The sequence below is a fragment of the Falco punctatus genome (assembly GCF_963210335.1).
Source record: "Falco punctatus genome assembly, chromosome: 1".
Taxonomy (NCBI): Eukaryota; Metazoa; Chordata; class Aves; order Falconiformes; family Falconidae; genus Falco; species Falco punctatus.
Window position 1 is genome coordinate 98,754,981 of NC_137580.1, and position 23,747 is coordinate 98,778,727.

Consider the following 23,747-nt stretch of genomic DNA (forward strand, 5'->3'; position numbering starts at 1 on the left):
TGTGGTTTGGCAATCCCAAGATAAGGAGACTCCCAATTACAGCTACACGAGCTGCGAGGGACCCATCCAAGCCAGCAGCTGTCAGCCAGCCTAACCCTGCACAGCCACGTGCCCCACAAGGGGTGGACCAGCGCCTTTCTCACCTTCGTGACAAATCACCAGTGTAGCCGGTATTGTTGCTGTGAAGTAGAGCACGTGTTGTATGCTCGGCAAGTTCATGCTTGTCTCCTTTTTCTTGTTGAAGAGGGTTTTTTTTGTAGAATGCACCATAAAATTAGTTCTTGGAGACATAATGAAACACAAATTATCCTTATAGTTTTATTTCTGTTTCTGCAATGCACACAGAGACCTCATGAGGAAAAAAAAATAAAACTCTAGGGGTTTTACATACAAACTAAAAATTCTGCTAGGCACATGTCACTATGGCTTAGATGCTCTCTGATTGTGTTGCTGACAGCTAAAGCTCCTGAAGCAGTAAGTAAAATGGATTATATATTAATAAAACAAACAAAACAACCAAAAAAACTCCAAAAGCATTTCTGGAAAGCAACAACTGCCCTGGTGGGAAGCTGCTGCTTGTCAGCTTGGGCTCTGCAGAAGGAGGCAGGGCTGAAAGGGAGGCAGGTAAGTGCAGCCGCCTGGTTCACCCCAGGCAGCAATGCCAGGGACGCCTCCCTCGAGGCTGCTGGGCTGGTAGGCAGCATGTCAGGCTGGAGCGGAGGTGGCGGGCAGGACGGCTCCCCAGCCTGCTGTGTGTCAGCAGCTGCCTGGCATCTCTGCAGTCTGTGGGGCAGGGTGAGCTCCAGAGCTGTAAGGAGGACACGAGAAACAGCAAGAGGTCGGCAACTATTTTTAACTCCTTTTAAATGAAAATTTTCTTATCGTTCAGCAGTTTTGTTCCCACTTCAAATGGCAAGAAGCCTTTAAAAGCATCTTGCTGTCTCTCTTCAACCTTCTACTGTTTGACGTTCTCCCTCATAGCTGACCTGTTTTCTGGTACTTCTGACTCGCCCCAGACTCCCTTTGGAGGAGAACGCCAGACTGATTTTTCTGTTTCTTTAGCGATGTTCATTCATCTTTGCTGCTGCCTGAGAACTAAAGCTTGAGACTGACTGCAAATTCCTGTTATTCTTTGATTGCTAGTGAGATGGGGTCAATGTGTCTCAAATTAATTGTCAGCTGTCAGTGCATCACAGTGCAGTCTGGAAGTCTGCTCCAGACAGACCCTGAGCAAGACGGAGGGGAAGAGTTGTGTGTTAGGACCAGGGTGCATTTGTCTGAGCTCTCTATATAAAGCTTCACACAAGTAGTAATACCCTCAAAATTCACAAAATCCCTTTCTTTTCTGTTGCACTGTCTGGTTGTTTGACATGTCCACGCTTCAAGATTTTCTGACGTTACTCCTGCATCCCTCTCGTTTCACAAGTCTGTGTTCCTGTTAGACGTTTCATAGTAGTAGTTCACTGCTGGCAGTGAAAGAAGGAATATTATTCTTTCCCTGACTTAAATGGGGACTTGACTGAAATAAGCGTGCTCTAAAGCACAGATGTTAAAGGGAGCAATGTTTGATAAATAACAGAATGATGAACATGGATGTTATTTCTTCAGATAATAATGTAACTAGCTAGCACCTCAGAGGTTTTGGCGGTTATTATTTATGAAATGTAAGCCATATGTTTGAAAAATACTCTTCCTTTACTGCTGTTCTGTTAAAGCTCCAGAATTTGCATCAGGAAGAGGTAATGTTTGGAGGCATTGGAAGCTAGTTCAGAAATCCACTTGGAATGGAGTCAGGCAGTTTTGTCTTAATATGCTGAGCAGCCCGAGTAGCTGTTTGTCTCCTGTCAAAACAGATGTTTGCTACATCTGATGGCAATTAAAATAGCCCAGAATGAAAATTCTCAAAAGAATTGAGAATCTAAGGACAAGAATCTAGTCCTGCGTACTGGATCCTTGTCTCCATCCTGCAGTGGACAGTGCAGAGTTAGCTTGCCTTTGGGAACATCGAGCAGTCTGGACAGCAACAGAACAACACTAGTTGAACTGGTTATCAACAAAAATATGTCAAGTTGGGGATTTGGTCTCATCCAGGCTTGTGCTAAAAGTTTCATCTTCAAATGAATGGTTTATTTGCCATGCCAAGCTACGGCTGCTACGCTAGCTTAAAGGTGTAGAATTGCTTAGAAATTTACTGCTGTTTTGCATGAGTCCTTTAGACTTTTTTGGTGTGTGCTGCAAGTGTTTAAGCAGGAGCAAATTTCAGTGCTTTGAAGTTACTCTTTCCTGGGGTGCTAACTAATTATTTTTATGATACGCTTTGATAAATTAGTGAAATTCCTCCAGTTAGATTGGACCAGGAGCAGTTGCCACTTTTGTGCCCAGCTGCATGTTCCCTATTTATTACTCTCCCTGCTTGGCAAGGCCCATAAGGTGCCCCAGCTGCCCCGTAGGGTACTTTCTGTTTAGCCCTGCTTGAGGCTCTGGGTAATGACAGTGTCAAGTGTCTTGAAGCGCAGATCATGGGCACAGCCTGTAGATTTTTTGCTTTTATGTAGGAAATCACTAGTTTGAAATTCAGTATCAGAAAGAATATTCTCTTTCAAGGGATAAGGTGATAACATTGACAAGGTGTAGGTGGTTGGGGTCGCAGAGACGTTATGGTGGAGCGGGAGGAGCTGCTGTGCTGCGGTGAGGCTGCGTCCCAGCGCACTTGCTGGGGCTGGGGGTGATGACCGAGATCGCAGCGTGTCGGTGCGCTCGAGGCTCGTTTGGCTCGGTGGGATCGCTGGTGCACAGGGGAGCAGCAGTCCGGCCATGCAGACCTGCCCAGCGCCAGCGTGTGTTCGCCTGGCGCCGCACCCGTGCTCACACGGAGCATAACTCTGATACGGATATTTCCAAACCTGGCATGGGGTCAGACTAGAGCCTGATGCTTGGGAAGTGCAAGCTGGGGCACCTGCTGGAGTGAAAGGGCCGAACTGATGCTCTCTCTTTTCTTTTCAGGGTTTGATGCATTCCAGTGGGCCTGTTGGCCGCCATCGCCAGCTGATACTGGTTCTGGAGGGGGAACTGTACCTCATTCCTTTTGCTCTCCTGAAGGGCAGTTCCTCCAACGAGTACCTCTATGAGCGCTTCAGCCTCATTGCAGTGCCGTCCATCCAGTCGCTGAATCCCAGCTCCAAGGTCTGACATTGCCTTATAAAACCTCTCTCTCACAGAACCTCTCCTGCGGGGTGCGGGTTCTTACACCCGCTAGAAAAGCGGCGGCTCTGCCCTGCTATGCCAGACACAAGAACAGAAACAGATATGTAGCCCCCTGCCGAGGCACTCCCAGTTCTGATGAGCACGTTAAGCACCACAGCTGTGAAGTAGATTCTGATGTAGTTCCTGAAGCACAAAATCACAGCCCCAGGTGTGCCAGGAAGGACAAGGGGAATGGATCATTTGGATGTCCTCATGTGAGGGGTAGCATGTCCTAGGGTGTGGAACTAGGTGGCAGACTGCAGAAATGTCGGAGTTGGTGATCTGTATTGAGCTTCCTTGCCAAGCTGTCTGTCCTATCACGTTTCTGGTATGTTCATCTACATTTTAGCTTTCCGTGTGGAGAAGGCTGCTGATATCTCATGACACTGAAGCTAAAGGCAAAGCAAATGCCACAGGCAAATCATGCAGAAGTGTCTTCATGCTGAAGTTTGGCATCAGCGTTTCTAAGCCCCAGAGAGAATGCCCTAAGTCACATCTGCTTTTGCTGAGCAGTGTGCTGCTGTGTGGCTTGGCTTGCGCTGGGTTAAACAGTCACTGAAACAGCGAAAGAGTCTGAACCTTCTCAGCGTTACCGCTGTGGGAATTAGGCTTTTCTGTTCAGTACCAGGCCCCAGTAATCAGGCGCGTGCAGCACCATGCCGCCAGCAGTGATGATGCTGATCCTTGAAATACAGCTGCAAGAAACCACTCAGTGAGTGATTACAAGTAGTCTTCCCATAAAATGGAGAGCTGGAATCTTCTTTATGCTTCTAGCTCTGCTGCAGCCCTCAAAAGGAGCTGGGCTAAGTCTGTTGCTTTCTGGTTTTACCTATCTGTTCATCCCAGATGTGGGGATAGAAATCCTGACTGGACTCAAGCAGAAGTGTTCCTTGGAATAGTCAGGTGGAAGAAACTAAAGAAATGCAGATAGCTGCTTTTTTTTTTTTTTTTTTTTTTTTTTTTTTAATTATGACAACCAGGCTTCTGGTTAGAGCCAGAGTCAGGGTGTTTTATTACCAGCACTATAACAAACATGTCTTTGAACACCATTTTCTCTTTCTCTTTGTAGTCCCATGCAAGGAAGAATACCCCTGCTTACTCCAGTTCTACCTCAATGGCAGCTGTCATAGGAAATCCCAAGCTCCCTTCAGCAGTTATGGACAGGTGGCTCTGGGGACCTATGCCCTCTGCAGAAGAGGAAGCATATATGGTATCTGAGTTACTTGGCTGCCAGCCCTTAGTTGGCAGCGCAGCAACAAAAGAGAGGGTCATGAGTGCCCTCACTCAGGCAGAATGTGTCCATTTTGCAACCCATGTCTCCTGGAAACTGGCTGCTTTGGTCCTGACACCCAATACTGACAGCAATCCAGCCAGCAGCAAGAGTTCTTTTGGGAACCCTTACACAATCCCAGAATCCCTTCGGATGCAGGATGATGCCAGTGATGTGGAGAGCATCTCAGACTGCCCTCCTCTTCAGGAGTTTCTGCTTACAGCAGCTGATGTCCTGGATCTGCGGCTTCCTGTCAAATTAGTGGTTCTTGGCTCTTACCAAGAATCCAACAGCAAAGTCACTGCTGATGGAGTTATTGGCTTGACAAGAGCATTCCTGGCTGCTGGGGCTCAGTGTGTCCTGGTGTCACTCTGGCCTGTTCCTGTGGCTGCCTCCAAAATGTTTGTGCATGCCTTCTATTCCTCCCTCTTAAATGGGATGAAAGCCAGTGCAGCCCTTGGAGAAGCAATGAAAACTGTACAGAACAGCAAGCAGTTCTCCCATCCATCCAACTGGGCAGGTAGGAAGAATCTGCTTTTTGGCAAACGAGGAGGGGGTTCTAGGCAGTGCTCTAATGCCAGGTTGGTTGAGTTAAGCAAGGAGCAGTGCTAGCAGGTAGTTGGGAGCAGCATGTGCCCTGTGCTCTCCCAGAATTCAGCCCGCATGCTTCAGACCCTGTTACTCAGCTGAGTGTGGCTGAATATCAGCATCATGGAACGCATCAGCATTTCATTGTGTATAGTAAATGTGTTATGAATTTGATATAATTTAAAGCAATTGCAAGGTGGTGAAGTGTGTTTCATCACAATGGTTTCGTGACTGGAAAGAAAAAACATGCAATACAATAACTCCTTCCCTGTGTTTGTAACCTGTAGGGTCACATTTCCTGTGTACTTGGAATGGAGTTAGTTGGAGCAAATATTCAGAACCTTCTCACTGAGTATTTAGGGGAATTCTTAACAAAGAGCCAAGAGTAGGACTTCTGGAAGTTGCAGCAGCAATCAGTAGCTATGATTTCTGTGACATAAACCTTGTAGGGCTTACTCCTTTGATCCTTTCAGGAGAAAGTTTTCCCTTGCTTCCACTGGAAATTTCTCAGCAGTGTGAGCTCCTGATGGAGGGCTGGGGCTCGCTCCCTCTCAATTAGATGAGTGAGCTGAGATTCAGAAAGGCAAAGTCTTGGAGTTCAACGGTGCCGTTACAGGGATATGTACAAATAACCTGCTTTTTTCAAAAACCAGGACTTGTGCCAGGGAAAAAAAAACTGCAGGCATTCCCCAAATGGCTTTTTTTCTTTTTTGCACAGGCAGCAGTACCATGGTTTTTAGATCAGGAAGGTGCTGTGAGTATGGTTCTGTATGTGCTCTGTAGCTGGAGGAGTGCGAAACTCACCAGAGCTTGTTAATGTGAACACTTGGAGTTAGTCTGACAGAGCGATCTCAGGCATGCAGAGTCCAGCGTTAGAACGTGATTCAGACAATACCAGGTGGATGCTGAGTTTAGGTTACAGTCCACAGTTCAGTTTGTATTTTATTTTCCTTCCAAGATTTTTCTGTCTCAAAAGGCAAGGGCATTAAAATAAAATAAAAAAAAGTCACTGCTTCCTAGGCAAAACAGAATGCGCATGGCCATGGGTGTGTGGCATCACCACCAAGCAGAGGCTTCCAGCTGCTCCAGCTGCCTTAGTACTGCGCCTTCTGTAGTATGTTACACACAATCCCTGACTTCCATCTTTGATTCTTGACAGTGAGTCTCAGATGGAGAACCAGGGCGAGGATGGGCAGCCGCGTACCTCTCTGCAGTGTTGGAGAAGGGGCAGGCAGGGCTCCTTGGGCTGCCATCTGGAGAATCTAGTATTTAGATGGTGCATAAGCCAAGACAGGTTTCTCACTGAGACAGGGAAAGCTCTCAGTTTTGAGTTCTGTTTCTGCGAGCATCTATTGATTTCCACTGCTGTAAAGGAGACCTGGCACATGCTAGGACAAGTTTAGCTGCAATACAGTGTTTTTTCCACTTGCTTGAACAGGAAAATACTATTGATTTAATAGAGGAAGACAGTAAGAAGCATCTAGAAGCTTTCTGGAAGTTCAGTCTATGGGACTGGGCAGGGAGTGGGCAGCTGCTCTGGGAAAAGACTCACTCTGCAGGGTGCAGTAAACCATCATTCCGTTAGTCTGAGAGGGGAGAGGATATTGCAGCTGTTTTGAACATTTTCCATAACAGAAGGAGATTGACTGTCGCTTATTCTGAAACCTGCAGGCTTCATGCTTATTGGGAGTGATATGAAGCTGAACAGCCCCTCTTCACTAGTAGGACAGGCCCTGACTGAGATTCTGCAGCACCCTGAAAGGGCACGAGATGCTCTGCGTGTCCTGCTACATCTGGTAAGATCAAGGAAACGTTACCACACCCAGCAGGCACCCGGAGGGCCATTGTAACTGTGAGATAATGTTACCTGTGGGTGTGCATCTGTAAGTGATGAATGGGAAGAGAAACACTCTGATGTGTTATATCCTATATAATAAGAATATGTACTTATTATATATAATAAGTATACACATTATTATATATAATTATATATAGTGTGTTGTATATATTTATGTATATTTTTATATATATATATATATATTACATAATACATACTTTCAACCCTTCTCCCTTACCTCACCATACCATGTGAAAACTGTGGGTCAGTATAAGAAGACTGTTGGGACACCTGATGAAGTGTCCAGAGCAAAAAGAGGCAAGAAGAAGTGAAGTCTTTCATTGTATTGTGCAAAATCCTGCAAATATAAAATATATATATTTAAAAAAAAAAATACACGTATATAAACGTACCAGATGCAAAACCATCTGGTTTGCATGTGCTGTTGAATTGGGTCTCTGCTTTAAAACTGAGATAATCGTTGGGGTTCATTGTTCCTACAAGAAAACAGCCAGGAACATTGCAGCGATGGAAATGCAGAGCACAGTGACTGCTGTCTCTGCATACGTGGAAGGTAAGAGGCGCTGTGGTCCCCGTACGTGCCAGTAGCCTGTTGTGGGGAGCCGCAGGACTGATGCCAAACTGCCAGGTGACTAAAATAATCTCCTGACTTAATACTTTTCTTTCCCGTGTGTTTTCTGTGGTCCCACAGGAACGTGGAGTATCCATAGCATCAGGAAAACCTGTGAATATTGCTAGTCATCCCAGTTGCTGGGTTTTGTGGACACACATCTTGTTACTTCTCATGTAGCTGCAAACTGTTGCCTGGTAATAAGCAGTGTACGTGAGAGACTGGAACCTAAACCTGAGTCATATTTTGGGGAGAAAGGCAGCTGCCAGGCTTATAGGAAACTGTCACAAACAAAGTGGCACTTAGTTTCCTGTGGTATTGCTTTCCCCAGCATCTCAGAGCATACTGGCACTCGTTGCAGTGATTTTGCAGCTGTGAGTGCCGAATTACTAGAGCCTGTTTCCAAGGACGCTAACATCCTTCTGTGTGAACAGGCCAGATTCAGCGCTGGGTTTGCTGTCGCTCAACCTGCTGTTCCCGTCTCTTCACTGTGTAAAAAGAGGCAGTCAGTAAAAATCTCTTCTAAAATGAGCTAACGTTATTATTTTCCCTAAAGGTGGAAAAATCATTGCAGCGCATCCAGAATGGGCAGCACAACTCCATGTATACCTCCCAACAAAGCGTGGAGAATAAAGTCGGTGGCATTCCAGGCTGGCAGGCACTACTTACTGCAGTAGGATTTCGGCTGGACCCTCCAGCCAGTGGCCTCCCGGCAGCAGTGTTCTTCCCAACCTCCGACCCTGGGGACCGGCTGCAGCAGTGCAGCACCACCATACAGTCCCTCCTAGGTAAGGGGCAGCTCAGCCACCGGCTCTGTCCAAGCAGGCATCTGCCTTTCCCTGCCCTTCTTTGATGCAAGCCTGTAAACTGGTGATGTTTTACATCAATGAAATACAAGTATTTAACAGGGTAGAAGTTGTAAAAGTAAATATTTACTGAAAATCTTGTCATAGAGGGGAATCACTTACTACTGGGTCTAATACCTGAGCAGCTTGATGTGACTGTTCCTTTCTCCCAGCTCTCAGCCAGCGAAGGTATAATTACCTGAAATTACCTGCAAAGCGGCAAAACCTTTTGCTTTCTGGGAGTTGCTGTGCTTCCAGAACTGTTCAGTGCTGTGGGGGAGAGGTTTTAGGAATGAGGCAAGTTTGTATTCTGTTCAGGTTGTTGCCTTTCTAGCAGTCAAGAAACAGATACTGAACAATCCATGTTTCTGCTGCTGTTTTTCAGGTTTGCCTAACCCTGCACTTCAGGCACTTTGTAAGCTTATCACAGCTTCAGAAACAGGAGAACAGCTTATCAACAGGGTGAGTTGGGAGGTTTTCCTCCAGTACCAGTTTCCAAATGGTTCTTCCCAGGTCAGTAAATTCAGAAGTGTGCAGAATGATTTATGCCCTGGTTTTATCAACCCAGAGCTTGCTAGGAAGCTTTAGGGTTGAAATTCTAAAGCTTGCCTCTTTGTGTAAATGAAAGTGTGTGTCCAGAAGAGAAAAATGCAGGTATGGTACTGGGCTGCATGGCCTTGGGTCTCCCTGTTCAGTGACAGAAGTGAGAACGCGATGCCTGCTGCAGTGAGGGGGAAGCAAAGTATGGGAAATGGGTGGCAGAACCACTAATTGCTTTTCGCCATCCTACGTAGGGCCCATGTTGGCTGGTCTTTGTCCGCTGTGATTACCAAAGTCCCAGGGTATAGCTGACTTTGGACAATGCAAGGTCTCTCAGAAAACTTGCTGAGCCTGTGCTTTTCCTGGTGTGCGTGCTCATAGCTCTGCTGAAAGGATTCACGGTCTTTAAGAGGAAGGCTATGGCTATGGGACTCCTCCCTGCTCGCCCCAATCTCCTTCACGTTCCTCTCCCTCCCTAGTCTTTCTAGCATGCCTGGCCTAACATAAGCTTTCTCTGTGCCATCAGCCCAGCTGCCTTTCCATTACCTGCTTCTTACTGTCCTGATAAACTGAGGTTTATCTTGGTCATTTGCCTGCTTTAGTAAATGAACATGCTGCACGTAGTGAATGGGCATATTGCTCACTTTCTTCTCCCCTTTCCCCATGCAAAGGTGTTCTAGGGAAGTACCGTGGTGGGTAGCTGGGATTATCTCTGCATAGCTTCAGTGGGCTCCCCTGTGTTCTGTCATGTAGAGTCTCTGCACAAAATGCAAAATAAGAGCCCCAGCTTTGCTGTTACCCACTAAGAAGCCTGCTTTGTCAATCCACTAGGCCGAGTATGCTCCAAGGAAAGGGTTTCTTGTGATGATCTACAGTAGCACATGAGATATCTCTAATGGCTTGTCCTTTATGGCGTTTTGCTTTCTTGCCTTGGCTCTTCTCAGGGCCTGAGACTCCTGTGGTTGAATAGCAGGATTATTTTTTCCCTCGTTGCCACCAGAGGGAGGCCTGGGGATGCAGGGCCTGGGGATGAGCACAAGACAGCGTGGGATAGATGGGAATGTGTTTACAGGGTCTATGAGATTACTTCGCAGTTGTCTTCTTGTCTCAGACAGTTAAATCACCCAAGGAAGAACATTCAGATGGCTGTACACAACTGACAGAAGATGCACTCGCCATTTCCTCAGCTGCCCGTTGCAATAAATATTGTCAGGGATTTTGCATTGGTTTTGCATATGTTCCTCTATAGCCCACACCCCAGAATTCCCTTTTGCACAAGAGTCTATCCAGTTACAAGTTAGGGGTTTTCAGCTTAGCTCGCCCTTCCTCTGTGGTTACTTGCTTTTTTCCCCTCCTTCCTCTCAGCAGGTCAGCAGGTCAGCTCTGCCTGTCCCAAAGCAGAGAAGACTTTGTTCAAAACTGAAGTGTAAAGACTGACAGTTCAGTCAGCGGGTGTTGCCAGCTGTTTTTTCCATGAGTGGTAGGCATCGTAAGGGAGCAGGTGCTCTTGGCACTTGGCTTCAGTGAAGCTGTGAGGCAGGGAGCCTGATCTTTTGCTCCAGATAGCAAGTGCTGATTTTCAGTGCAAACCAGAAAGCAGGAACCACAAAAGAGAGGACATCAGTACTACCACATGTGCAAGGAAAAGTTAGGGATTGCTGACTGCATTACGTGCCGATAATGCATCCCAGAGAAGACAAGAGAAGGGCTTGCTTTATTCTCAGCCTTCTGAGGGAACGTGGGTTGGCCTGAGTATCTGCCCGCCGAGTGTCTGAGTTGATTGTAATGAGCCGGGCACTCCCAGATTCCAGCCGCCTGTTCCCACGCTGTGGGACTCCTGGTTCACAGCTCAGGCCGTGTCCATTGCTCCCTTCTTTCTCTGGATTGAGCACCGTTGCAGTCAGGATGCTGGTTTGCATGTGGATGTGTCACTGCAGGGTTCCCGATCACAGGCATTTTGTAGCACAGAATAACCTGTGTTCTTTCTTTCTTTTCTCCTTCTCTTTTCCTTTCTTGTTATCTGCTGCCCGAAGGCTGTTAAAAATATGGTGGGAATGGTGAGTATTACATGCACTGGGGAATGACACTGCTGTGCAGGATAAAATGCCTTGGTCACTGCAGACCCATTTCCCTGTGCCGTGTAGTGTCTTCAACCCGCTTTCAGGCCTGAAATTTGCTCCGTAGTGCTACTGTGGAAAAAAGACTGTGTAAGCTTTTGTGGGTTGTGAGAGATGGGTGGTCCTGAGGTTAGCTGGGCCCTGATTAATGGCTTTCCATCCTTCCTGCCCTGGCTATGTTTTTGAATATGTTTTTGAACATGGGATCCTGGCACCTTAATTTGTGTCAGATCTTCATAAACACATTTTTTCTCTACTTTGCTACTCCCGTCCCTTGGGCACAGTTGAGAAACTTCTTTCCTGGAGGCCACGGAGGTATTAGGAAAGTCTTCTGTGGTTTCATATGACTTGTTCTGCCCAGTTAAATGCTGAGAATGAGTTTCTTGGGATTTGCATAGGGCGTACGGCTCAGTCACGGAATGGGCTTTAGTATATTTCTGTGAGCAGCCCCAAAGTATCTCTTTCCTTTTCTGTCACTTCACAGATGTTCCTGCTGTGCTTCCTTCTTGCTCAGTTTCCACTGGCCCACACCCCCAACCCTCACCCCTGTTCTGTCCTTACCTTTTGCTGCTGCTCAGGTTTGTCCACTGCTGCTGTCCCTGGACTGTCCCTCTGCCCAGACCTTTTCATCTCACTGTTCTGTTCCGGAGCAGCAGATGAATAAACGGGTGTACTGGGAAAGTTTGCAGTGAGTTTCCTTAGCTGTGACTGTTGGGAAAGCAGTGATGTGATTTGTAAGAAATGGCTAATGTTTGTGTTGTTATCTTCAGCTGCATCAAGTCCTGGTTCAACTTCAGGCAGGCGAGAAGGAGCAAGATTTCTCCTCAGCACCAATCCAGGTTTCCATCAGTGTCCAACTCTGGAGGCTGCCTGGCTGCCATGAGTTTCTGGCAGCTCTAGGTAGGAAAACACTTCCTTCCCTTGTCTTTCTAAAACTATTACTAGTGTCTTGTACGGTGTCTTGAAGTAGTGACGAGACTCACAGCTTTAGATTTGTTTGTCTGGGTACTCTTTGGTCTTTGCATCTCTGGATGTGACCCCTGACAGCTCAGTACATCTCTGCTGGCTCACACGCACAGAGCTCTGGCTCGCTCGGAAGCCCGTGCGAGGGTGCCTTTTTGTCTCATCCACCAAAACACCTCCTCAGTCAGCAGAACATGGATTTCAGGGTTGATAGCAGCTTGGTACTGTGAAGTTGGTTTAACCCCAGTTTTTATTTCAGGATCCTGTTCCCCTCTTGTTTGTAATACATACTTTTGAGTTTACTTCTGGCCTTCTACCTGAAGTTGCCCAGTCATTCCTTTGAGAGGGAGACCCGTAGGACATACCAGGGTGATAGTATGTACCAGGGTCTATATCCTGTGGAAAAGACAGATGAGAAATAAATACCAAACTAAATTTTATTCTAGCTTGGACCTTGCTTGGAATTAATTAAAAGGCATTGCAGGGAAGAGGCAACGCTGGAAAAAAAATCCAAACATTCAAGAAGACTGCTTGAGGAGCTGTTAAAAGCCAGGCATCTTCTCACACACAGTCATGCCTCCTGCAGCCCAGCCCTCATTTGCTGAATCCCAAGGTCTGTGCCCTTCTTCAGACCCATTCCTGTGAGAAACCTTTGAATTAACGATGAATGGTAGGGGCATGTGGGACACCGTTCCCTGAGATGTGGTTAGTATATCATTCCGTGACAATGCCAAGGAATTTGCAACTAAAAAACTACTGACTAGTGCGTTTTGTCTGTCAGTTTGGACAGGAGTGAGTTGTTTCTGTGTACGTGCTCACAGTCCAGCACCGTGAAGGTCCCGATACCTGCTGGAGAAGGCATGCTAAATAGTAATGAAAACAAACCAGCAGAACCGTACATTGTAGGTGAAGAGCCATCACTCCAGGACACCGCAGGATCTCATTTCTCTTTTTTCCATTTGTGTTGTAGATGGGGTCATGCTTGTTTAAGACATGGGATCTTTCTTTGAGGTGTCATTTTCTCTCCATATTCCACTACAGGTTTCGACCTTTGTGAAGTTGGCCAAGAGGAGGTGATTCTGAAAACTGGGAAACAAGCTAATAGGAGGACCATGCACTTTGCTCTGCAATCCTTGCTGGCACTTTTTGGTAAAGCTACTTACAGTACTTCCTGCTCCTGTATCATCTGATGATTTGATTAGAATGGCTTCTATTGAAATCTTGCACTCTTACCTTTTGCAGAGATCATACATACATCATCACACACGTGTCATACAGACCATACATCGTACAACAGGTGCAGCAAATGTTATTTTTATATGGGAAACAAACATTAAGACTTGGCTATGGCCAAAAGTGGGAATAGAGTCCAGCAACTGGAAGATGTGTAACTCTCTCTTGGTTTTGAGATATAAAATGATAGCAAATTGACAAGTTTCATCTACGATGTCTGGACTGAGGTTCCTGCCTGTGCATTTCCTGGGTTGCGCGCATTTTTTTTCTCACCTAAATAGCAGTTGGGGTTTTTGCAGTAGTATAGGGTCTGAGTGCATGTTTCGTAGCCTTTCCTCTTGATTCTGATAGAACATTACCTGGTTTTGTTTGATTTTACTGTGTATCTAGGGGCATGTTTGTACTTTTTTTTTTTTCTTTTTTAGATTCTACAGAGCTGCCTAAGCGCCTTAGCCTGGACAGTTCCTCATCGCTAGAGTCACTGGCTTCTGCTCAGTCTATTTCCAACCCGTTACCCCAGTATCAAAACCCTCCATTCTCTCCTACTTGTCCAGACAGCATTGCGTCAGATGCCATTTCTGTGTATAGCCTGAGCTCCATTGCTTCTTCCATGAGTTTTGTTTCCAAGCCAGAGAGCATGCCAGATGGTGTGGGGCACAGAGGACGCCAGGACTATGAGAGGCCCAAGAACATCTATCCACATAGGTCTGCAGTGCAGAGCCAGTTGTCACCACAGACCAGCACTGTAGCCAGCAAAGATGAGGAAGAGTATGAAGGTTTTTCTATAATAAGCAATGAGCCTTTGGCCAGTTACCAAGAAAATGTAAAACCAAGATTTTCCCCTGATCACAAACAACCCAAAACTGGTCAGGCTGGAGGCATTAAAGAGTCTGCCAACTCCAAAGGGAGCATGAGTACCCCAAATTCTCCTGTTAAAATGACTCTTATTCCCAGTCCAAATTCACCTTTCCAAAAAGTTGGGAAGCTTGCAAGTTCTGATACTGGGGAATCTGACCAGTCTAGCACTGAGACGGACAGCACTGTCAAATCCCAGGAGGACAGTAATCCAAAGCTTGATCCGCAAGAGTTGGCCCAAAAAATTCTAGAGGAAACTCAGAGTCACCTCATTGCTGTTGAACGTCTTCAGAGAAGCAGCAGCCAAATAAACAAGAGCAACAGTTCAGACGATGGGGCTTCCACCCCGGCAGGTGTGTCTGCGTTCAGATCTTCCGAGACCAGTGCATTCAGTCGCCCAGTCAGCTCTAGTCAGAAGAATCAGTCTTCGCCTCTTGCAATGAAACCAAAGCCTCCAACAAGGAGTTCATCCCTTCAGAAAGTGAGTTCTGGCTATAATAGTCCTACGACATCGGAGATGTCAAACAAAGAAGGCACAGGCCAGTACAGCGGGCAACCATCTCCAAGTTGTGATTCACATGGGTCCTTAACTGAGCAGCCTCACTTTAAACTCAAGTACCCCAGCTCTCCCTACAGCGCTCATATTTCTAAATCACCCAGAAATATCTCCCCAAGCTCAGGGCATCAGTCTCCTGGTGGCAGCACTCCATCTCCTGCTCTTTCTTACTCCTCAGCTGGTTCTGCTCGCTCAAGTCCAGCTGATGCCCCAGACATAGACAAATTAAAAATGGCTGCCATTGATGAAAAAGTGCAAGCAATTCACAACCTAAAGATGTTCTGGCAGAGCACTCCCCATCACTCCACTGGCCCGATAAAGATACTCCGAGGAGCTCCTGGAACAATGACTTCTAAGAAAGATGTCCTCAGCTTGCTCAATTTATCTCCGCGGCACAGCAAAGAAGAAAGTGCAGATAAGCTGGAACTAAAGGACCTGTCTATTGAGCAGCACCTTGCTTCTCCACAAAAGAACCCTCCCAATGGACACAGGCGCCCTGAAACTACAAATGCAGTGACATCAACTCATTCTCCGCCCTCCAGTAGCACTCCAGGAACCGCACGCCCCTTGAGGCTGCCATCTGGGAACGGTTATAAATTTTTGTCACCGGGAAGATTTTTTCCTTCCTCCAAATGCTGAAATGTCTTGCGTACCAGCTGATGACTTACAGTCATGTTTAAGTATTTGCTTCTGCCCACTTGCCTTTATCAGTACAGAACCATTATCTGAGAAGCCGTAGTCGTACCCACAGTTGGCAACGCACAGGGATGTGACAGATTGGCCCTGTCTGTCACTGCGTAGGAACACGGGCCTTACACAGATGGGGTTTAGTTTCCATTTTCAGGACCTTGGCCAGACTCACTTGGTAACAGGTTCTACGTAGCGCTCAGTATTTGCAGCAACAGGTCCAATGAATCTAGTTGTCTGTTCATAAATACCAGCTTTTCAGCCACCTACTTGTATTTCTTAACCTAACGGGAGGTTTTCCAGCTGGCTTTTTATACAGAAATCGTACGTATCAGGGATTGGAGAGGGAGGTGAGAGCAGGCAGACTTTCACGTGTATACCACAAAGGAAGTATGCACAGGTTTCTGCCTGGAGAAGTACAAGCCATTTATTTGATTGCTTGCAAAGGCTGACAGAGAGGACGAGATAGCATACCTCTAGATACCTCTGCCAAGTTAGCCAAACACAAGAAATCGCTGGCAGTAAAACTCCGTAGCAGCATGATACTGGCAGTTCTCTTGCATCATTTAGAGGCTGGTGAAACAAAGACTAGAGGACAGAGGTGCCCCATTCTAAAACCTGCTTCTCGGGTAACTCTTTCCTGGAGGGAAACCTTTCAGGTGATATTTTGCTGGTTGGTCAGCTCAAAAAGCATGTTTGGGGCATAATGAGCAAGGGGAGCCTCAGCATGAGGTAGCAAGCGTGTGTCAGACAGACAAGCTCTGGTTTTATTGAATGCTCTGATCTTTCTGGCACACAGCATTGTGAAGGTGAAATTTTCGTCTTGGCAAGTGTTTGTGCAGCACAGGTGTCTTCTGTCTGCTAAGCATGCACAGGAGAGGGTTACAGACACTGAAGCTCAGAACATTGTTTTACAGTTCCACAGCAGGCAGGAATGTGACATCAGTATATGTGATTTAGAAATCACCCGACCAAATAAACCCTTCACTGATCCTGCTAAATCATTCCACACAGCTCGTCGCGGGCAGGTCTGCAATACTTTTCCCTGCTGTGGAAGCAAGTTTCTTTTGGAGCGAGTATACCAGTCTAAGCAGATGTCAGTGCAGTCAGAGCACGTACATGAGGCAGCAAGCAGAGTGGCTGTATGCAGAACCTGTGTGCCCTCTGATCCGTGGAGAAAAGAGAACCAAGAGCACCCCAGGGGGGATGTGTAAAGTAAGCTTTCCTAGGCTAGGTGGCGTTTAGGTGTTATGGATCAAGTGGAGGTTATTTCTTTTAAGCGGCTGTTGAATGCAGTGATGTAATCAGAATCAAAATGATAATTTACATGCACTGAAAACTGTGGGCGTGTGGTAGCATTAACTTGGCCACACTGCACACTTAGGTCCAAGCAAGGCCATGTGCTATGAAGTCGGAGCACTGGATCACCAAGGCTTTTGGTTTCTATTCTGCACTCCCAAAATTCGCTGAGCGACTGAAGGCTAATCACTTCACCTCTCTGTGCCTCGTCTTCCCTTTCTATCTAAATGGGGATAGTAATATTTACCTACCTACCTCACAGAGGTGTAGTGAGGCTTAATTAATTAGGCCCTGAGTTTTAGCTGGATCTTAAGTCAACTTCCAGTCTTGCAACTGACTACCTGAACGGTGAGTGCAGTCAGCTCTGTAAATGTATGAGGGGCACATTGCTGATGCAGGTAATTGTTGCACTTACCATGTCTGGATGCTCTTCTTGAAAATATGGATCTGATAATTTGTGATTTTCTTAGGGATCTTGGAGGAAAAGCATGATAGCAGGACAGAGGATTCAGTTCTGATACCGGGATATAAAATTACTTAGGCTCAGCTTACTCTTGGTGCATATATCAAGTGCTTGCTTTGAGTATATTCTAGAATCCACTGGTTTTGGGAGAATGTTTTCCTTTTTGCCATTGCGAGAACTTAAAACAAGTACTAAAGGCAAAGAATATAGGGCTGTGTTGTTACAGTCAACTCACAAGGGACGGATGATCACAACAGTTTCAGTGCAGAAACACAAAAAGAGTAGTGATTCATCTACTCGTATTAAGCAATGTAGCGAAAGGGTTGAGTAAATCTGCTCAACTCATATGATGCAAGTTATTTATACATTACATCTTTCTGTGATGGTTTGGTGCTAGATACCATCTTCTCCTCATTTGGCAGGAAAAATCGGAATAGTGGGCCAAAATGAGTCAGTACAGCGTCTACCCATCATGTAGATGGTGATACTGCTGACAGTGCAGCTTGCTGCGGTCACAAGACTGCTGAGAGACTTCATGTGACCTACTCTGTTTCTAACCAGCATAACTGTTTTAAAACGACATCCCAGGAACATCCAGGATGGAAGTGGGCAGCTTTTTGTTTATAGCAACAGCAAATACTCCCTGTAGTGCTGCATAACATGCCAGAAATAAGCCTCTTTACTTGTAGTGTACTTCCATAACTAAAGGATCTTTTAATCTGTAGAAATTACATATTGCCGTTTTGGTACAACCCATTTTCATGCTGCCAGCAAGTTTCATACTGGCTTAAAGTTTTCAGAAAGAGCTAGATCGGGGCTGGGGCAAGGGGGGTGGGGGGGTGGGGGGGATTCTTCTGTTGTTTTTTTAAGGGGGGAGCATTAGAAACAGGGAAGGGTTCAGATGTAGAGGAAGTTCAGTATTTGGGAAATTGGTGTTGTATAAATATGGAAGGTGAGTGTCACTAGAACAAGTCCTTTGGGAAATGTGTTTCCATTGACTTGACACAGGGCACTTCCATTGGCTTAATGAAAGCCATGAAGATGCATGCTTACTCATGGCTGGGAGACACTTCACACACCTTGTGCCTCACTCCTCCACCCCCTGAATGAGAAACAACCCCTTTGTGAGGAAAAAAAAGAGTTTTATCAGGTTTGCCCAATATGTGGAGAAATTCAGGAAATGAAAATAACATGTTCTCCGTTTGATATTAGAATTCCTTCTGTGGAGTTTAAATGCATTTGTCGTTGTTGTATTTGTGCATGGTACAAGTGACAACACTGCTTAATACAGTGAGCAATAAGAACTAGGTATTATCCATTTTCACATTAAACCTGCCACATTCAACCATTCCCCAAGGCCATAGAATGTATTTTAGTTTGGTTTTGCCCAGTACGTTTTACTGTGTGGGATTACAGATTTATTTTTTTTTTTATTGTCATTAGCTTCAGCTAAATGGGAACAGTAAACAATCTCTGATCAAAATCCTGTTTAATTTGATTGTGTTGGTTAGCCTGTACTCTGGCCTGGTACTATTTTCCTTCTTTTTAATCGTACCATACTTAAACAAGGAAAAAGCATTGAAGGGGTGCTTCACCCACATATATCACTCTAGGCCATATTTCCTTTCATTAAGTCAGGCTCGTTCTGTGAACATCTCTTTCAAGTTGCAGAACAGATCCAGGTGCACAGAAATCTTTGTGAATCTGTTAAGAAACACTGGTAGTTTCAGGCGAGATGGTAATAATGGGTTTGAGCAGTTTCGGGTTTGTTGCATTGCCGTGCTGTCCAGAAAGGCTGCAAAATGTGTGTGGAAAACTTGGCCCCTTGGTTGCAGAACTCCTTCAAAAGAGCGTTGAAGATGGTAACTGAGAGAGGACTGTCAGCAAAGACTCTTCCAAGCAGCAGCCCTTTAGCACTTGCTCTCCTTGTATGCAGTGTTAGCCATGTTTGGCCTATACGGACTTTCTTTGTAAATTAAAACTCTGTTTCCAGACAGCATTAAACTTTTTATATTATGAAATTTACCATGTAAAAAGATTTTCATATTTTTATTGAAATTGCTAAGGCATTTGGCCTTCTTTCTTTGTGATTTCAGTGTCTATTAAAGCATGAGTTCTCTCAGTACTTCAGTCTCTTGGTCTAGGAGGGTGTTGGGAAGGAATGCGTTAGCACGCTGCTCTCTGTCCGGGCACTCACCTGGTTGCTAGACTGTTCCTCTAGCCTGCTCCGGAGAAGCAAAGAGGTCACGTATAAATCCGCGTTCTCTGTCCAAGTGTGACTAACCTACAGCAGCTGTCCTCGGCGTCCCCTGTGGAAGTGAGGGGTCGTCGAGAACTTCCTCCTCTTTTGGTGGCGGAGTGGAGTGTTCCTTTTAAAATGATGATTGGAAATTGCTTTTCCTTTTTCTAGCAGGTGGTGGGAGTGTCAGCATGTGCTCGATGTCTGTCTTGTAGTCAGCAGCAAAAGGACATGCAGGGTTGGAAGGAGCTTCAGGGATCGCCCAGCCCCATCCCTCCACTGTGGAAGAACCGAGCGCCGCAGGTACGATCTATTTTCCCATACCGATGCCAGCTGGAACTTGCTGACTTAAATCTTCCTTCTTCCCCCATGTGAAAGGTGCCCTTGTGCTTAGGGAAAGTGTTGGTGACCAGATGAAACTAAACAGAATTTGAGCTTTTTTATGGTCTTGGATGTGTCCGTTGACACCAGTCCCATCCCCGGTTGCGTAAGTGCAGCCTCTGGCCATGCTCACAGAAGACACAAACCAGGTCCTCAGTCATGGTGCAGCAGGCTCTTACTGGCCTACAGTCTCCAGCCTCCAGATCCTCGATCTGCTGAGAATGAGGTGATCTGAACCACATAAATCACTGCAGTCTCCCTGGTGTGCATCTGAAGTAGCTGGTTCTGTGTGTGAAGGCGTGGATGGTGCAGCCCCCCAGCAAAGGTCTGACAGGTGGCCGCCGTGGCTTGGCCATGCCCTTACAGTTACCTGCAGCCTGGTGACACGTGCGGTGTGAATCGGCAGGCAGCCGGTGTGGGTGCCTTGGCTTCTGTCCTTGTTATTAAGGTACTGCCACTGTATCGCAAGGATGCAAGAAAGTCCTTTTCCTTTCAGAGAGATGCTTCTAGAACAGAAAGTGTGGGATTAAGTCAGTTCAGCACTGCAAAAATGAGGGGGATGTGTGTGTGTATGTGTCTTAAAGCCTGACCTTGAACATTTGTGTATCAAATACTTAATAGGCAAATTTGTGTCAGGTACAGGCTGGAGCATTCTGTGAGTGTTGATATGCACGTTCAGACTGTGTGTTGATGTACACGACCAGTAGCATAAACCTGCGTGTGCCCTTTCCTGCAGCCCTGGTGATCTCAGCGCGCAGGCAGCCCTTGCTTCTTACTGAGAATGGTCATGGACTTCTCTCCAATTCTCTCAGACACTCCAGCTCTAGTTCTGTCATATTACTTTTCCCATACAGCCTTGCTTTCTCATTGGTTTTTTTATGTACTTTCCAAAGAGAAGAACTTAAATGTTTATCCCTGTCAGAAAAAAGTACCAGCCGCCTTCTATTACATGATGACATCATTTGCATGTGGTTTTATTGGTAAATGTCTGTGGCTGGTATTTCAGTGGACTCCCAAGTAAGCTGTTACACAGGGAACTGCAGCAGTTGCCACTTGTACAAACCAGAAGTGCGCAGGGGAATTGCGTTCTCCTTAGGTCTCTCCCGTATCCTCCTCTGAGAAGCCCTTGGAGAGGGATGTTGGTTTTCCAGTGGCTGGCAGCAGTCCTGGGAAGTATCCATCACAAACATCTCTGCTCTTGCATAGTCCTCAGACTTCCTGTTCTTTGGGGCTGAGAGTGAGCTGGTGAAGGAACACATGCCTTGCTGCTCCCACACGTGACCAAAATATGCAGGTATACCTAAAAAGATACTATGAGGTGTAAGCGGAAAACAGCCAACTCTTGGGGTTAGGCATGTGGGCACCCATTCTGCAAAGGAGCTGGCAGCCTTGGACGTGTCAGAGCTGGGGTATACTGACCTCCTCTGCCGTTCTTAAATCACACAGCAATACAACCTGTCTGCTAAAGTGCACAACTGTGATCTTTTAGCATAAAAGAGAGGGTATTCAAATACTAAAAAACACATTCCTATTTTCAGTTCATTATATGGAAAAGTTTGCCGTGGTTACAAATCCCTCTTCTCTCACAGGAGGAGGAACTCGAAGGAAGGGAGTAGTTTGTCTCAGAACCAGTGACACCTCCGGCACTGGTGGCACAGTGCTGCGGCTTCTGCCTTCTTACCCCACTGGCCGGCTGCTGCTGATGTCCTGCTGCCAGCGGTGGGAAGGTGTGGGAGCAAGAGCAAAGCCCGTGCTACAGCACAGTGCTGGAGACCAGGAGAGGGTCAAAGGAACCTCAGAGGCAGGCATGGTCCCGAGGTGCCTTAGACATCACACGCAGACCTAGAGCAGTCTCCTAATGACTCTACACAAAGTTAGGGATAGCACGGACCTGCCCAGGGACGTGGTGGGATAGAGCATGGCCCTCTATGCCTCCAGCATATCCCCTTGCAGAGTTCCTGAAATGGTGGCCTCGTGTTTTAAGGCCACCATGCCACTTCATGTGCATGCAAACCTGTGTTCAAGCAGCAGGATGTCTCAGCAGGCTGAGCCTCTGACAAAAGCCAGGAGCCACTGATGTGCAGCCACACGGGCAGCGTTAGCTCCCCACGCAGAGCAAGGCTAGGCTGGAGGACTCCCGTGAGGAAACCTCACTGGGGTAGCTTCCCTTCCACAAGTGGAGACCATGGTGGAACTGTATGGGCTGGTCTGAATTGGTTTGTCTGTACATGGGCTCTGGACTCAGCAGGATGCAGCTACTCTGATGAGACTATCGTGTGTGGTATAATCTAGATATAAACAAAGGGAGTAAGGGTTTTGGGGAGAGCACACATTGCAGCTGGCTGAGTAAACAAAAGACAAATGTTGTCCATATGGGGAAGGAGCAGCAGCAGGGGACTGTACTCGGCCAGGATTTTGAAAAACTAAGTAAAGGAAAATAGTGAATGCTTGAGAACTTTGGGAAGCAGACACTTAAAGCCCCACCACTGTGCCCTGGCACAGCCCTTTGTAATTTCTTTGCCTTGTAGACTAAGCCAGTGCAGGCATAAGTGTGAGCAGCCGTTTCCATAGCATCAGTCTTTCACGTCGCAAGAGACTTGAATGAAAATATGTTTTCTAAGGCAGAGCCTATTGAGGATTTTCTTTAAAGCCGTTTATCTGTGGGAGCGTTGTTTGGCAGCATTTATTTTTCCTATCCGTGAATTTCTGCTCTCCTTTAGTGGAGTTGATATGTAAATGTATTAGTTTTAGCTACTGTCAAATGGGGCGTGGGGAAGACTGCTTCTCAAGGGAACGGGTAGGCAAGAGTGAGCCTGGAAGTGGGGTCTGTAGCCACTTCTGGGGACGAGGATGCAATTCAAAAGCACGGGAGCACAGGCATTGTGTGGAGACTGACACCCAAACAGGAGACCACAATTCAACAAGCTGCAAAAACTGTTTTAGCCAGTTTTGGACACCAAGAGTTACTGCACAGAATTAAAATACAGTAGCTACTCATAAATAAAAATTGTGCAGGTAAGCTTCCTATGGGTTGACAGCTGACACAAACATCTATTTAAAACGACACCTTTCTCTTGTCAGCAATAGGGTGGCATTATTCACAGTGAAGATCTCTGCAAGTGTAAATGCTGTGAACTGTTCCACAGCCAGACATATTCCCATTTTTTGAGGAGGAATCATCATCTTTCTGCAGTGCCAAACGGCAGAGTTTTACCCTCGCCTTTGTCAGATCTTGACACGTTGTGGGGGTTTTTTCTTTCCAGTTTACCGTGTCTTACACTCTTGTGAACATTTCAGAGTAAAGCAGAAGTGGCTAATCTGCATAGCTGTGAAGAAAAATCTGGAAAAAACGAAAACTGACACTCAGAAACTAGAAAGCAAATAAATGTATTTACAGTACATTATTTTCAGTAAATCCTATAGTTGTACCTGAATTATGATTTTTTGAGCACCCCAAAATGGAAATGTCATTACCCGGCTGCTTTGTTCTTGGAGCATCATTTTGCCACAGGAGAAACTTTAATCACCATAGAAAAACAATAAAGCCAAATACAACATCCAGAAGCAACCTGGGAGAAGTTGACACGTGTTGTCCTTCCTGCGCCCTGTGTGGAAGAGCCAGGTATATCCCAGTGGTTTATCATCAGCTTTGAGCATTAACAGGGCTGGGTCCTCATTCCAGGGATAAGGTCACTGCAGGATACGGTCTTGGATTCTCTTAGTTCTGCTGTGCTTGAGCTCTGAACAGCCAAGTTGGAACCAATTGTTATAATTCCTTCCTCATTCCAGGTCTCTAAGCTGCACCTTCATTTTCAGTTTTTTGCTGTGGCTGCATGTCTCCACAGTACATGAGAGACTCCTACGTAAAGATTTGTTGCTACTAGAGAAATCCTTATTTGGACGCGAGGAAACTCAGCATATTTTCCTTTTTGGATTAAATGCCTAGAGTAAAAGTTTAGTTAGTTTGCTCTGCCCTGCCCCCCCTCCCCCCATTTCTCTT

The 23,747-nt window shown here is 46.2% G+C and overlaps 1 protein-coding gene across 7 annotated transcripts in view; it reads left to right on the top strand.

Annotated features, from left to right (window-relative positions):
• TTC28 (tetratricopeptide repeat domain 28) overlaps window positions 1-19,252 on the top strand; it is a 191,592-nt gene extending 172,340 nt beyond the window's left edge. For all 7 annotated transcript variants that reach the window (XM_080405593.1, XM_080405594.1, XM_080405595.1 and 4 more), the window contains 8 exons: window positions 3,004-3,183; window positions 4,313-5,033; window positions 6,773-6,897; window positions 8,126-8,357; window positions 8,800-8,876; window positions 11,842-11,971; window positions 13,076-13,183; window positions 13,693-19,252. In XM_080405593.1, the coding sequence (XP_080261719.1) occupies window positions 3,004-3,183; window positions 4,313-5,033; window positions 6,773-6,897; window positions 8,126-8,357; window positions 8,800-8,876; window positions 11,842-11,971; window positions 13,076-13,183; window positions 13,693-15,317 (3,198 nt within the window). In that variant the 3' untranslated portion in view covers window positions 15,318-19,252. The remainder of the gene's footprint in view (window positions 1-3,003; window positions 3,184-4,312; window positions 5,034-6,772; window positions 6,898-8,125; window positions 8,358-8,799; window positions 8,877-11,841; window positions 11,972-13,075; window positions 13,184-13,692) is intronic.
• Window positions 19,253-23,747: the final 4,495 nt, after the last annotated feature.